The sequence below is a fragment of the Halichoeres trimaculatus genome, unplaced genomic scaffold, assembly GCF_033239565.1.
Source record: "Halichoeres trimaculatus isolate MK-OKI-2021-1 unplaced genomic scaffold, fHalTri1.1 fHalTri1_scaffold_4, whole genome shotgun sequence".
NCBI classification, from domain to species: Eukaryota; Metazoa; Chordata; class Actinopteri; order Labriformes; family Labridae; genus Halichoeres; species Halichoeres trimaculatus.
In genome coordinates, this window is record NW_027437182.1 from 9,707,704 (window position 1) to 9,723,961 (window position 16,258).

General features: G+C 39.6%; 1 protein-coding gene across 1 annotated transcript in view; it reads left to right on the forward strand.

The window, feature by feature from the left end:
* Positions 1–16,258, forward strand: part of LOC141789548 (contactin-associated protein-like 4) — a 118,786-nt gene that overhangs the window by 16,980 nt on the left and 85,548 nt on the right. The window contains exon 2 of the mRNA XM_074669013.1: positions 6,718–6,828. Within this exon, the coding sequence (XP_074525114.1) occupies positions 6,718–6,828 (111 nt within the window). The remainder of the gene's footprint in view (positions 1–6,717; positions 6,829–16,258) is intronic.

The following is a 16,258-nucleotide window of genomic DNA, read 5'->3' on the forward strand; positions in this document are numbered from 1 at the left end:
TCTTTACATCAAAAACAAACATATCTTTGAATATCTTTACTATGACAAATATAAATTTGGCAGCCAAAGTCATGGTAAGAACATGGATTATAAAAAAGCAACATTTGATCCTCTGAATTTTAATCCAGCTTTATCTTCAGGTGCCAAGTGTTTCTCAAGGTTATGTGGACATTTTAAAGTCTGCAGGTCTTTAGGTTTCATTCATAAATATCCCTCTTATTGTTTGTAAGATAGTTAAGTCTGGAACCAGTGAATGACTGAGCCAAACTCCCAAAGAAAAAAAATGATTATTTTTCTCAAGTGTAATACTTTTAATGTTTTTCTCTATATTTATCTTCCTACACAGTAAACAAGACTGTTCTTCCTGAGTCTGCTGTAACAGTGACACAACAATGACAAGACCTCAGGTGTAGCAGCCTACAGACTGTCAAGAGACAGTCTGTTTCTGCTTAAAGCCATGAAATATTTAGTTTCACACATGACAAGGCAGGATATTTTACTCTCTGCCAGGGTACACAGAATACAAGATCATGTTTTGTTTTTAAGAGCTGAAGTTGTGTGTCTTTGGTAGAAGTGTAAAAAAATATTGATACGGCAGTGCATTGTGATACTTTGACCTGTGATTGAATATCGATATTTCAACTCGTATTATCTTTATTTTTTGTTAAGATAAAAATTCATATTTTAAGTGAGTTCAAAATACAATATGTCTTCTGCACCCCCACTGCGGTAGATGGCACCAAATACTCTGCTGTATGTTGCCCATAAACTGTATAGGAAATATAATCTCAAAGTATATGAAAAATATTTATGTCTTAAACTTGCTGATGTAGGTTTTCATGCCGCAACATGTTTTCCTCCCTATTCTTGGGTCAGTGGGTTTAAAATCATTTTAATAATCAATCATTTTAAGCTCAGTTTTTACTGTGTTGTAAACTGATAAAATAATAATCCTAGTCATGGTTTGTGCAATATTAGATTTTTTTATGATCAGCATTGGTTACACCAAGTGACATTTATCAGTTTCACCAACTGATCATGACTTCCACCCAATAATTTAGTTTAATGTCACAGTAGTTTTAGTGACAAACTTGACATACTCTATCTTTTCAAGTTAAGAGTATAAATGAAACACTGCATCTGACTTTCATTATTTTGGTAAAATAGATAACAATAAAATATTAGGGCTGCACGATTATTGCAATCGCAATCGCAATCGCAATGTCAGCACATGCAATTACGTAATCGCAAAAAAGGATATCGCAATCACAATCGCAATGTCAGCACATGCAATTCAGATTTTTCTCCCTGATAACCAAGCAAGTCTGTAGACTCACCATGACACAACTTTTTTATTAAATCGCAAGCACAATCGCAATCGCAATATTGTCCACCTGATCGCAAATCGCACCTTTTCCCCAAATCATGCAGCACTATAAAATATAAAAGTTGTTTTCAACTGTGTAGAATAAAGCAATATATCACATCTGACTTTTTGGACTGAGTTGGATAATCACAAAAATGTATGTTTTATCACTGTATGAAAAATCTGAAGGATAGACAGATCAATAGTTTTTTTGAAAGAAAACTTTTATTAATGTGTTCATTTTAAGAAAGACAAAAAAGAACCATTTTGATTCCAAGACATTAAGATTCTATTTGCTAAATTGGAAAAGTTGGTGCTACTGTTGAATGGGGTCTACTGTTGAAGAAGAATAGTGTTTAAAGCAGATAAACATCCTAATGTGTTACATCTCTTTGGTAAAGTGTAGGAACACAAACAGACAAGAAACAAGTGCAGTAGTTTTCTGAGAGAGAACAAGAGAGCCAGACAGTCACAGATCAAGTCCACTTTGACTGTCTGGGACACTCATATTGCTCTAAAGTCTTTTACCTTTGTGTTTGTTGGAGTGATGGATGGTACTCATCAGTATTCAGCATCTCTGCATCTCTTGTCACCCCTCTGGGTACCCACCTATGTCATGAAAAAGGTAACCCTCAAAGATGTACTGCAGATGGATAGACTTCCTGTTGTTCTTCTGTCACTTTCTCCTGTACCGCTGAGCCTCAAGGGCAAATAAACAACAGGCTGTACCTCGTGGCTGACATTTGACTTAAACCACTTGACGCTGAATACAGAAGTAGTTTAGGTACAGCAGCTTGTGCTTTGCTAATCCAGGGAGAATAGGTAATAAAATCCAGGAAAGTGGGTGGCCATTTGTGCTGTAAAGACGAAAGCAGAAAACCCTGATAAGCTGAGGCTTATTATGCCTTTGGTGGTAATTCTTCTCAGGGTTCAGTGTTGTGATAATTAACATTAAATAGGCCTATTATAATCTGCTCTCACTATATTTTTAGCCTATGGTGAATCCTGTGGCTCAGACATCTTTTGTCTGGGGTGATTTAATTCATCAGACTCTACATTTACTGGGAACGTTGAGCATTAGCTGAAACAATGGATCACAGTCTCATTGTGGCCATCTTGTTTTGGTGTCTTTTTCAAGATGGGAAGCTCAAATGTTGCTATTCTGTCTCACTGTCGTGTTTCACCTGTGATTTTCCATCATCACAGTTAACCAGAAAGTGGCTAAATGCTATTGTAAGGTACGTCCTGACATGAGGTACCAGGCTGTCAAAATCTAGCCCTGGCCTCTCTCCTGGTTTTCACCATCTTTCGTCCTTGTGCTTAAGTAAATGGAGCTGGATTTGACAAATGGAACAACCCACAATGATGTTTTACAAAAAAATATAAAAAAGAAAATATCTTAAGCACCTTGAGAAGGAGAGGGTGAAAATGTCGGTCTGCGGTGCTGTGTATTTAAAGACAAGTCCATTCCCTTGAGCTGTAAGTCTGGCTTACTGTCAAGAAAACAGTACAAAGATACTGTGCTCTCTTTGTAGCTCTGTTTTTTGAAATGCTTGTAGTGCCATGTATCTGTGTCTGACAAAGCCCTGGTCAGTGACTGGCAGTTCAGCAGCCTTTACCTTCGTTTAGCTCTGAGCTCTCTGTATTTGTGCTATACCATTTTTTTCTGTCACCTTTTAAATGTCATAACTCCTCCAAGGAGAATCAGCCTCGCCTGTTCAAACACCTCTGCTTCTTCCACCCAGCTTTTTTTCTTGGCCAAGGCCAGGCTCTCACAACAGATTATCCGCTGAGGTTTAACAGTGCTGATTTCGCCTCTCCACACTAATTCGTGGTATTTTGCAGTCAGTGCTCAGCTAAAATCTACTGCTTTCCTCTATCAGCTTACAGCCTGCTTGGATGGCGGTGAAGAAATAGAAGCATTGTTAATGGTGTTGTTATCAATCAACTTTCTTGCTAGTTTCTATCAGAACCCAAACTGTAGAATAACAACCAAAAAGTTTTATTTCATGCGTAGATGGAGCTGAATATCCTTTCACAAGAAATAAATCAAACTTTTTTGGTGAAATTCTATCATTTTTCACTTAACTGCCTCTGCTTTGAAAAGCAATTGTTCAAATGTAGCTCTGCAACTGTCGACATGGGCGACTTATTCCAGATTCAAGATCACTGTAGATCCCATGAAACCATAAAGGTGGTGAAGGGTGAAGTCATCCCACAACTGAGACGAACTTAGAGACAGTGATAGAGGTGTAACAGAGTCACGGTGAACCCACTGCATGTGGTATGATTGAAAATCTGCCCCCCAGTTTACTGTCACCAAGGTGGTGACACCTCTTCCCCCTTGTTATGCCAAAGTGAAGATCATGCATACAAAGAAAGAAGGGATTTTTGTGTGTGTGTGTTTGCCAAGCTTGAGAATATACCTCACATACCTTAAGCTTCTGCAGTGTCGTAATCCAATACATCACACAATGGGACGCCAATATTTTGCTGTGAGACTTTGATGTAAAAGTAAAAAGTGGAGTAACGGCAGAAACTCGGTCACAGCACTGCAGGAGAATCTCATTGTAAAGAGGACCAGAGGCGAGACAAATGTGATGGAGCTCCTGGAAGTCTTTGGCTGTGTTCATAATCAGTTAATATCCCTTTACAGCCGGTGCAGTGACATTATTTTGCCATAAGATTCCCAGGGATGCTTTTTCTGTCAGAGTATGGGGTCTATGATGTGAGCCTGATGGAAATATGCACACAAACTGTGCCTGCAAAGAGGGAAGAAGGTAGTCCAGATAGCCATTGGAGAATATGACAAGCTATTCAAAACTGTCAGCAGCCTGCAGTTCATAGTCTTGGATAATTAAAATCCCTCTGTGCTTGAAATGAAGTTCAATAATGTTGACAAAAGTAATCTCAGCTGAATGTTTGTTGTCAGACTAAACAGACAGGACGGGATATCTCTGAATGAATTGTGAGTAATTTGAACCGGCCTTATTCTCAGTGGTGAAAAACAACATCCATTAAAAAAGGGTTTTAGATTAAACTCAAAAGTAATCATGGACACAGTGAACATTTCATATGAGTTTATAATCAGGTGTTCTTGGGAACAGCTTCCCTGTGGATGAGTGACAATTTAAGTCACAGCTTCTGTTTCGTAACTTCTTTTGTCAGCTACGCTACTACAGTAATTATGTTCAATTTATCTTCCTACAGGGCCTTTTTCATGTAAGCGATTGAGATTGCTCTTAGCAAAGACAAAAACACTGTTTTGAGTGTGCTTTTCTGTATTCTCATTGTGTTGGAAGGAAATTAAAAGTTAAAGAAAAAGGAAAACGAATCAACATGGCCAATGAGAATTAGGGCCTCATGTTCCCTCTAGCACAAGTGCCATTGTTATCTTTTCACACTGATGCTATTAGCATTTTCCTGTAGGGATGGGTACTGATAAAATTTCATCGATACCAATACCCTTATTGAACTTGATTATCTATCAGATTCTTTATGGATTCCCTTATCAAATCCTCTTGTGAATTTTCTTTGTACAAAAAGTAGGATTTACAGGTTTTCTGGGTCAACATTAAATTTAGTTTATTGGTCACTGGATCGGATATCTCTGGGTGTAAATATACAGAAATAAGTAAAAATTACCAGTCATATGACGTTGATGTACTGTTTTGTGATTTATTGACTCAAGCAGGCCATCTGGTTTCTCGAAGTGGTTATAGTAGGGCTGCAGCTATCGAATATTTTAGTATTCGAGTATTCTACTGAGAATCCCATCGATTAATCGAGTAATCGGATAAAATACATTTTTGTTTAGTTAAAGAGCAGTTTTTTTCAAAAGGAAATTTTTCTCTTTAAGAAATAGAGTTTTCTGATACAGCATGTCAAAAAGAGCACTTGCTTTGGTAGCTCCAAAATTTGTAAACATACTTTGACACATTTTTTTGTGCCTCGTACATCTCATCAAATGTTGCGGACCCAAATGGCACCCGTTTCGTAGAATGACCCATAAGTCTCCAAACTCCAGAAAAGAAGCTAGCTTTGTTGCTAGTTGCTACTTTGTATAAGAGGTAGCTTGAGGGGTCTGAAAACTCCCTCAATATAGCCTCAGCTCTATTTGAAATACCACTCTTTGAACTTTTTTAAAATTAAACGATTCCTCGAGGCAGAGAAAATTACTCGAATATTTTTTGTAATCGAGTACCTCGGATAATTTGAGGAATCGTTTCGGCTCTAGGTTGTAGCATTATTCTAAGTTGTTTGGAACCTTGCCGTAGCGTGCATGTAACTTTTCTGTCATTTGGCTGCAAGTATTTAGACATTTGGAGTTTTCAGTATTTCTTACAAAGAGTAATTGGGATAATTCTCTGTGGTAAAAGCTGAAATTCTACTCTGAAGCCGAAGTTATACCGATGTATGCTAACTGCTAGTATGTCAGTGAATTTTCCTGCATATGAATCAAGCTAACGCTGTTTTGTTTATATGATTTTTGGTAAATGAGGAGGTTTTAAACAATAAATGTATTGGATAGGAGGTCGATGTAAAGTCCTGCCTCCGGCATAGTTTAAAGAATTGATAAAGGAATCATTAAGCATAAAGGCTAACAATGTTGATGGATTGAAACATTTCTTATCAAATTCTCAACAGGAACTGGTTTTAGATTCCCATCCCTATTTTCCAATTTAGCACTCATGTTGATGTCACATGAACTTTTGTCCACACAGGGGCATGTTGGTCTTTAAATGTGGTGTGGTCCAGCAGATTTACTGCATTGCTTTTTTGATTGATGCTCACTATCCCAGCTGTTCTCCTGCTACTGAAGCACAACTGCACAGACACATACTTGCAGGCATTCACTTCAGACTGTTTGTTTCTTTGTGCATTAGCATTACATGAACATACAGCTTATCAAACTTATAGCTTAAAGATAAGCAGCATTTTTCAAACAATTTAAAACTGTTATGCAGGTAGTTGCTGTTTAAGGGTCACTAACTCAGAACCAATCTGGATCAAATTTAGAGCACCAATTCTTGTCCTTGACATTTTAAAACATGAAAGTGTATGAGGCCTGAAAAGGTCTCTATTGACTGTCCTCTCCCTCTGACACCAACTTGTCTTATTCGTGTTCCTCTGTGTGACCCATTATCCGCTCCAACCTTCAATTATCTGTCCTGGGTACTCAAGAGAGCTTCGAGTTTAACCTTTCAATTAGAAGAAACCTCTAAACTTTCCACAGTCTGCTTTTCACTGAAACTGTGGCGTGAGCTAACACAGTGTTACATGATGGACTGTGGGTTCAGTGACATTACCCATGATTCCTGAACATTAATTCATTTTTTTTGCTGTTACAGAGGTGTGTGACAGTCCACTGGTGACCAATTTGCCGCCGTCGTCATTCAGAAGCTCCTCCCAGCTGACCAGCAGCCATGGACCGGTCTTTGCTAAAGTTAACAGAAGAGAAGGTAAGGAATCATTTCTTACTTTGTCTCTTCTACTGCCTGTTTTTAGATCATGGATATTGTGACAAGAAATAATTAAGTCCATCCAGAAGAGAAAATATTAAGTTATTTTTCTCAGATTTCAAGGTTTCTGGAATTTTTGTGATGAAAGACTTTCCTATTTGGTCATGCTCCATGCTTGCTTTCCTCACACTTCTCTGTTGCAGATGTGACCTTTGAATTTTCCACGGTTGTGTTGCAAAGCCTAGCACTGAAGGTTTTGGGGTGCTGGCTACCCATGAAAAGTTTTGCCTTGTGCAGCTTGACTTTATGCACTTGGTCAGTTTTGGCATTGACTCTCTTGAGGCGCCTTTAGGTCAGTGAAATGCAGGGAACAGACTGAGAAAAGCAATGTCCCTCAGCTGCATCTCCATCTTTTTACTGAGGTGTTTTCTGTTCTGCTCTGTGGGCTGCAGTGCTGCATCCCCCCTTAGTGCAGGAGAGAGTCTTTGGCTCTCCACAGGACACAGAGCACAAAACATCAAAGACAAACCTCAGTTGGATTCACACAGGCCGAGCGATATCTCTGCAGAGGCTGGGGATAGAGGGAGACAGAGATAAAGACAAAGAAAAGACAGAAAGAAGGATAGAAATGACAGCCCTCACAGCCAACTATCTGCATTGTATATTGGGATGCATTGGAATTATATTAGCTAGTATGTCAAAAAGTCTCCACAGGGCCACCTCCTCTCTACAGGCGTGTAAATCAAAGTTGTGTTTCACCCACCATAATAAAAATTCAAGAGGGTGCTCTCTGCTGGATGCTGATGTGTGGCTTTGTGCCAGGCTATCATGCCTCATTGTGAAGTCTTTGGTGGAAAACAGTTTGTGGATTTTTCCATTTTAAGAGCTCAGTGCCTCACTGTGGTACCAGAGCAGAGAAACATCAGGGAGTTGGGGATTTCTTCCCCCCCCCATTGTTAGAATAATTTGACCAACTTGGAGACAAATTGAGGATAAGCAAGCAGAATGTTATCTGAAAAGTTTAGGTGAAATTTTTTTTCTTCTTCTTCTTCCCTAATAAACACCTTTCAAAACATTGCTGGAAGTTAATATGAGAGGGAAATTGTTGTCCTAATTTCTCGGGTTTGTACGCACCGCTGAAACAAAAAGGCAATCATACAGCTGGACCAGTTCCAGCTGCAGCTGAGAGCCAGGGGTTTTATTAATGCTTCAACACATTAAATTGTTGGCAACATTAATGAAGTTTTTTCATTGAGTTTCCAAACACATTACAGGAGAGGGAAATGGTATGACTATCAAAATCACTGTATCAGATCTTTCTGAGTATAAACTGCAAAGAGTTAAGGGATCTTATCACCTAAAGTACATAACACTAAAAAACAAACACATTTGGAGAAGTTTATGTGCAAAAGGGACAAGGATCATAACCAAAACTGGATACACTTCAAACAGTCCTGACTCTGTAGTGGAACTCACTGCACGGGCACAAAACCATTGTCTGCAAACACTGGTTGTCTGTGCAACAAATATTGCAAAGTGGAAACAACGTATAAGCATGATTCAGGATTTCTAGCAACTTCCTGGGCCTAGGGTCCAGTGATCTGACAAACCAATATTTGACATTCTTTTTGGAAACCATGGATGCTGCTCTTAAGAGGAGAGGGACCACCTGGCTTTTTATCAGCACACAGTAAGGGTGGGAGAAAATAAACAAAAATCTATGTATCAGGATTTCTTGTTTTTGTATCAAAATCAAGATTCTCTGTCAAAAAATATTTTTTTTCAAACTCAAAGTCTTTATTTCAGTCTTTGTTTATAAACTTGATTGGAAAAAAGATGCCACTTTTCTCCAGCAGAGGGTGAAATGTTTTCTCTGACTTACATTATGTGCATTTTATGGGAAAATATGGCTCCTGATATAGTTTGTAGACATAATCCTCATCATCATTTGACTTTTTCCACATGGTCTGGTGTTAAAAATAAAATTAAAAATCCCAAAAATCGTAAATATGGAAGAATCGCAATCTAAATCGAATCAAATCAAACCCAACAGTCCTAAAAGGATTTAATCCCGGCATTAGCATATCATCCCAGCCCTAGCACACACTCAAATACCAGTATTTGTGATATTATACAGGAATACAACCTTATCAGTGTTTCGTTGTCTGTGTATCTACTTTTTTCAAATGTTTGCAAACCATCAAAATGTGTTCTTATTGACATTTTAAACTGCATCCGACTTTATTGGAACTTGTGTTGTTTAAAGTCCCAGTTGAGTTGACTGTTTACTACTTATCGAATGTGTTGATTTTGTTTTTTTAACAAATTAACATTAATAAAGAAATAGACTGTGTGTTCATCAGTTATTATTTCAGATGTAATCAATAAACGTTGGCTAGTTGGACTTGTAACATTTTGTTACATCACATTTTGCAAATGTCCCAGAGAGTGAAGTAAGTATAGAGTACATCAGTCAAGCTGTGTGAGACATGTTGTTTTTGTAAACAGAAAAGGTCCAGGCAGGACAACTTGACAGATACGTAACTCCAGAAACTACAAAACACTTCAGCATGCTGTCCGAGGGGAACTGGAGATACACCCCCCCTTTAGATTCCTGTCTGATTTTTCTCAGCTTGTGAAATTTCAAGGCATCTGCATCAGTGACTTTTACTCTCCCGGTGCTCACCAACCATCACAGACTCTCTCACATGGGTGAACAGAGGCAAGAGACAGAAACACTAAAGAAACGAGCCGTTCAGAGAGGCCTGTCCGTCACTTAGCAGTTACAACAACCCACAAAATCTATCAGAGGGGAGCTGGTGTGTGGAGTTTAGAGAACTCCCTCATGCCTTCTTGGTCTTTGCTCCTGTCAGTTAGCCTCTGGCAGTAGCTCGCACTTACAGGACTGTACACACGGTGGTTTAATGCTTCACTTCCTGTGTCTTGCCCTGCTATGGCTGGGCACCACTGGTTGTTAATCTCATTACTCCCACAATGTGCAAAGTGGACGATTAGTGTGTCATCAGTTTGGGAAGAGGCCAGAGTTATGGGCCTTGACACAGAGCTTGGCAGTGATCCTCCAACAGACGGCTCTGGTTCTCAGGCCAAGAAGGCCGCAGTTCAGAGCCGATAGTCTCAGCAACAGATGACTCTTCTTTGTTACAAAGAAGAGATGATGCCAGTTAAAATGAGCCTGATGGAGGAGAAAAGGGAAAGAAAGACTATCCAGGCAATTACTGTTAAAATGAAAAATCAATCAAAAGTAGCCTGTGAGAAAAAACTAGAATGGCTGGTGTTAATCCAAAAGTGAGTTTAGAGTGCGTTCTGAACCCCTACAGCAACTAAAAGTGAATGACTCACAAAAGTTTAATGTTTGTTATGGCCTGAGAAATGTGACTAAAAGCTGAATTTGAATCACTGCATTAAAAATGAATTTAAATAGAATAATTTAAAACTGAATTGATTATTTTAGAATGGAATTTATTTACTCTGTATTTAACCTACAAGGTCATTCCACTCTCTTTTATCTGAAAGTCAAAACGTCAATTTTTAATGTCAGTTGGCAAAATTCACATTTAGTTTTTTTTTATTATTATTATTATTATTTTTTATTTTAATGAGAGGCACTCCTGGCTTTAGAATGTTGAATTTTAGAATTTAAGAAATAAAGAAAGTTGAAAGGGGAATTTCCAAGAAAATAAATTCTGTTATAGTATAATATTAAATTTAATTTAAAATGGTGCTGTTCATATTCAGTTTTCAATGCAATGACTGGACTGAGCATTTCAAATTCAGTTTGTTGCAGCATTCATCTCAGTCCATAGTTTCTTGTCAAAAAACTTAAGTCTTTTCTTCAGTATTTCAGCTTTTCTTAAGTTATTGAAATTAAAAACACTAAAAACAACTAGGGCTGCACGATTATCGCAATCGCAATCGCAATGTCAGCACATGCAATTCAGATTTTTCTCCATGATAACCAAGCAAGTCTGTAGACTCATCATGACACAACTTTTTTTTATTAAATCGCAAGCACAATCGCAATCGCAATATTGTCCACCTAATCGCAAATCGTACCATTTCCCCAAATCGTGCAGCACTACTATCAACTACATCCAGGGCCGGAGTGGGACTCATTTTCAGCCCTGGAGTCTCATGCCTCAGACCGGCCCACTTTAGATCATGATCTATTATATCAAAACATGTATTAACAACCTTGCGTGAAGTCTTCTAACCCCTTTTAATGAACATATTGAATAATGTGATAACATTTATCAGCACATTGAGTTAAATGCTTACTTATCACTAATTTAATCCCCCTGTTCAGATGGTGTTATTGTATTTAACTATGTTTTACTGCATAGCTATATGTCCCACTGAATCCTCTGCTATGGGGGATTATTTTGTCGACACTAAACCATATAACATTACGTTATAATGCCGCACAGTTTATAAACTTGGACAGTAGTTTGAAGGCAACCTTGTATTTTTTTTACATCTTGCCTTTCTTGTTTCATCCTCTCCATCTGGAGTTCCTTTTTTATCCCGCAAGCTCATCTTGATGAAAAAGTTACTGAACTTGGCACATGTAGTCGCATCAGACCGTTATGTTTTTAACTCTTGCCTTTTCAGTGCCACCCATGCTCTTCTTACTGACCAATTTCTTGTGATCATCATGATCCTCGACAAGCACTGCTGGGTGTTAGCATGCTTAGACGAGTTGTCAAGATGACGGCCAGCTACATAGGAGAAAAAAAGGGCTGCAAGGCCAAGTGTTGACTGGACACTGGCCCTTGCAGCCTCAAATCCGACCAGCCCACCTGGAATTGTCCAGATCTGCTTGATTAGCCACTCAGGGTCTGATTGCGTCCGTTCCACATTGGTTGTCTAAACAAATAAAACTAAGACAAACACAGCTTATTTGAGATCACATCTACCAGTTGAAGCTCTGATTACCTTTCCTATTCCTGGTGCCTTAACTGTGCCATTCCTTAAAATACAAAAATAATGAGGTCAGTCAAGCAAAAAAACTTCCAGCACCTGACAACCTGGATTTCAGGCTCTGAAAAGCAGAGTGGTAACAGTTTCCAAACAAGTTCCCTTTATCAGTTGCGGACTGATGGCCTGTATGCCAGAGGGGTGGGGTAAAAAGTAAAATATGGCAGTATCTGCATTGGGAAGAGCACCAGCACTAAGGCACGTTATATGCTTCTTAGGATGACAGATGCTGTTGAATTATATAAACCATAAAGTGACTCAGGTTGAGCTACTTCATACGGAATAAATGAGCATGTTTTTCATTTGTCTGTGCTCACCTCAGAGTTGCTTGCATCACATTATTTCCATCAGGGGGGCATCATTTAATGCTTTTAATCCCATTTTCTCCAGGAGAAATGTGCCATAAATACCACTTTATCACATTTTTCTTCCACAGTCTTGAAATTTACAGGGTAATTGTAATGTTTCATCTGTCAAAAGTGCAACATGCAGGAAACCACTGGGTACAGAAGTGCTCTTTATGACTGCCACTCCTGCAGCCTCTTGGTGCATATTACCTTCAGTAGCTGCATGGAGTCTCCAGTAGTGGGTTTAAGATGAAAGAAGAGACACCCCAGAACTTCTATCTCTTGGGGTGTCTCTAAAAATAATAGTTGTGCTGCTGTTTTTATAAACCCCACCAGTCTGCACGCTCTGGCCTATTATGCTACCCACAGGCACCCTGCTATGTGTTGTAAACCTTTAAAATTGGCTGTGTCCTTTTTAATCTTGGTTGGTGAAAACGCGATCTGTGCTTGCATTGCTTTCGAGGAGCTGTAAAAAAAGTTTGGAGGAAGAGGAGTTAATGAGGCAATCTTTAATTGGGTTGCTGTGTGTGCATGTTTCCCCAAGCAGATACAGATACATGTGATGTTCATGCAGCATCTGCTCCTCGACTTTTACCCTTCATGGTCAAACCTCTGCCCTCTGTGTCTTGTCTCCCTCCTTGTACAGTGAGGTCGGCTCTTGCTGTAAATGTCACTTTATCTCAGCCCCATGTGAGCTGCCAAGAAAACATTGAGTTAACTCCATTCCATCTTATAGGCAAATGTTAATGACAGCATTTAACATTTACTGGCAAATGTTAATGGGAGTATTTAACATCTCGAAGGTCTTTGTTTTTCACTGGGCCATACTGCTAATTGCACATTAGAAGAACTGTAATTAGGCTGAAATAGGCTTGAAACACTTCATCAATTCCCAGTAATCATTTTCTGGAAGTGCTAATTTGGATTTGAAACAGGGATTGAAATATTCGCAGGGGGCTGTAGGTCGGAATTATAAGTGAAGGAGACCATAGAATGAGGTATTGATCTTTGTCTGATGTTTATGTGCCACCTCAGCCTCTCCAGGTGCCAGTTTCGTGCTGCTCTTTAACACCTATTATGATTGAGTTGCGCAATACCTCTGTACAAATCTTTTCAAGTCTGAGGTAGTCTACATAAATCTACTTATGAGGGGGAAATAAAGCTAGATTCTCTGACAAATGCAGCTAAAACTCTCCTGAGCTCAACAGAATTTCCATTACATCCCTCACCCAATTTTCTGATAAAAACCCTGGTTGTAAATCCACGACAGCCTTGGAGAAAACACACTTCTGACACACTCGCTGGATACTGTGACTATACAACCTATTTACTCCTGTTACACAGCTGTCGCATTAATAAAATATACCACTAACATACAAAGCCTTTAAAACAATAAATAAATTCAGGACTGCTTAGCCAAAATATTTTGATAAAAATTTGATAAAGATCTTTAAACAGCTGATGTTTGTGGCTCTCAGAGGGAGTTCTTTTTTTTTTTTGAGAAATTGATTTTCAGGATTTCTGCAGTTGATGTGATGTATTTTTGATCACTTTCATTACTGGATTATTTGCAGCTTTGATTTACTTTCCTTAGTGTTTTCTACCCTTGACTTTTATTTTTCCTTTCCTAACCAGACAGCTTTAGCTACCTGAAATTAACTGAACATTGGCGTGTGATATTTTTAAGGCCACCTGAGGGCAGAAGAAGTAGATTGTGAACCCATTATTGACATAAAAATCATTGAGACATTTATTTGGCTTCATTGTTGGTAATCTGAAGCCACGATTCTCAGCTCCTGGAGACTGTATCCCTCTCAGTCTCTTTTAGATCTGTCATGATTCCTATCGACCCCTGAGGGGGAAAATGAGTGACTCTTTAGCTGCTAAATGCTCCATTATACTCACCAGCTGTTCTCTAGCTCTGTTTGTTTGCTGTTGTGGTTTTGAAGTGGGAGTACCCAGTGGGTTGTAAGAGCTTTCTTGCTGCTGTCCGTAGAGGAAGATAAACATTTTAAGAAAGTAAGAGAAAGTGCAGATTAAAATGATATCTCGCTGTAGGTCCATCCCTACTACACACATCAACAATTCTTTTCTATTTTTTAAGTTATTTTTGGGGGGATTTCATGCCTTTAATTGGATATGAGAAAGGACGATGGATAGTGAAGGAAAAATGGCAAGAACGGTGACTGACCATAGACTGTTTAAAACATGTACATGGCCTCCGCGACGTCACCGTTCCTGAAACCGTGAAATGAAGCCAACCCGCGGAAACAGCCACATTTGCTATGACGCTGGCTGTGAGTTTTTCTCCAAGCAGCTACAGTGCACCCGCCGGTCAGATAACTAGAGCCTAAACGATCCTCATAACTTCTAAACCGCAGAGATAGAAAAAAATCACTAACCGTTAGGGGTGTAACGGTACATGTATCCGTACCAAACCGCTCCATAAGGCCGTTTGGTTCGGTACAGTGCTGTATTCAAATGAGTACAGTAAGTTTACCTTAGCCGCTGCACATGGCTCTTTAATATTCACGTGAGTACTCGTCTATGATTGGCTGAGCAGGGAAGGCGGTTTAATATTCATGAGGAAAGTAGTCTGTGATTCGTGCTTTGCGATCATGTGCATATCATGTGGATGTGACGTCTCACGGTGAGCCAATCAGAAGATGAATATCAAAGAGCTTCCGTAGCCACAGGAGCTTGTGTCTGAATTGTGCATCATGGCTGCTGCTAACGACCAACCGCAGCTTGAAGAGCCTCCCCCCTCGCTGTATAATGGCAAGTTTTTGGTTTAATAAACATGCTAAACAAGCAAATGGTTTTGCGTTTTTCCATACTGTACCGAAAATGTACCAAACCGTGACCTTAAAACCAAGGTACGTACCGAACCATGATTTTTGTGTACCATTACACCCCTACTAACCGTAAAGTGTGTGCTGATAGTGAAATCAGCGTTTTAGACCCAAGCCGCTTGTTGAACCAAACTGTAAATATGCTTTTTAATGCCATTTTTATGACTGGATGTGTTCATGACTTCCAGTCTTTCTGTAGCCAGCCTCAAGCGGATTCTCGATGAATGTGACTTTTAGCACTTCTGCATAGGCTTCATTTTTTCTAACTGGATGTTGCCCCTTTGGAGTGACGTGAGAAAGAGGCCACAGGCTGGGTGGACTCATAGGCTGTTTCCCAAAGCCCAGGTACCTTGCCTTGCCTTGCCTTGGAAGGCAGTGCCTCCGAAGCCACTTCCTTCCAATCCAAGGCAAGTGTCCTGCCTCTGCTCAAAAGGAGATGCTAATGGAACAGCCTACAAAGGCATATTTTGGGAGGAGCTCAGACGGCTTCAAATATTGTCATAACTTGCCACTTTTCTACACTTTCTGCTTTTTTATTGTCACATCATTGACACTCTGCAGGTGCAGCTTCTCAGTAATTATAGTTACGTGAGTGACACACAAAAGAGTTAAGTGGTGGACATGGTATAAGTTGTTATTTTCAGAGGTGTATTTTGTTACTAACATTTAATTTGGAATTTACCACGCGCCTCCGCTGGTGCGTCTTTTCCTTCCATTTTTTTTTCATTTTTTGTAGATTCACGCGTTGCATGTTGGGTATTTATAGCCATGGCAAGGCAGCGATGGATACACCTGTGTATCCTTGGTCAATTAGCCACATGCTAACCAAACGGAGGACATATGCCTCCGGAGGACATGAACATTGGAACAGCACTTGGGCAGCGACTGATGATGAGGATGCCTGCCCACGCCCACATCAGACCAAGGCAAGGCAAGGTACCTTGGCTTTGGGAAACAGCCATAGACTGTGTAATTAATTGACGTAGTCTCCTCGACATCACCGGTCTGTTTCTGAAACTGACTTTTGAGGCAAATTGGCGGCCACAGTGAAAGTGACAGGGGCTTGGAGTAGAGCTATAGGGCACTTGTCAGTCACATGCGCTGAGCCTTGCCTCTGGGCGTGCTCATGATCTTAATACCCTCTTAACTGCTGAGTTAGAAAGAAATCCCCCTGTATGGTATGCCAAATGTGAAATTAGTGATTCAGACAGGAGATGTATTTTTGAACCAGGCTGA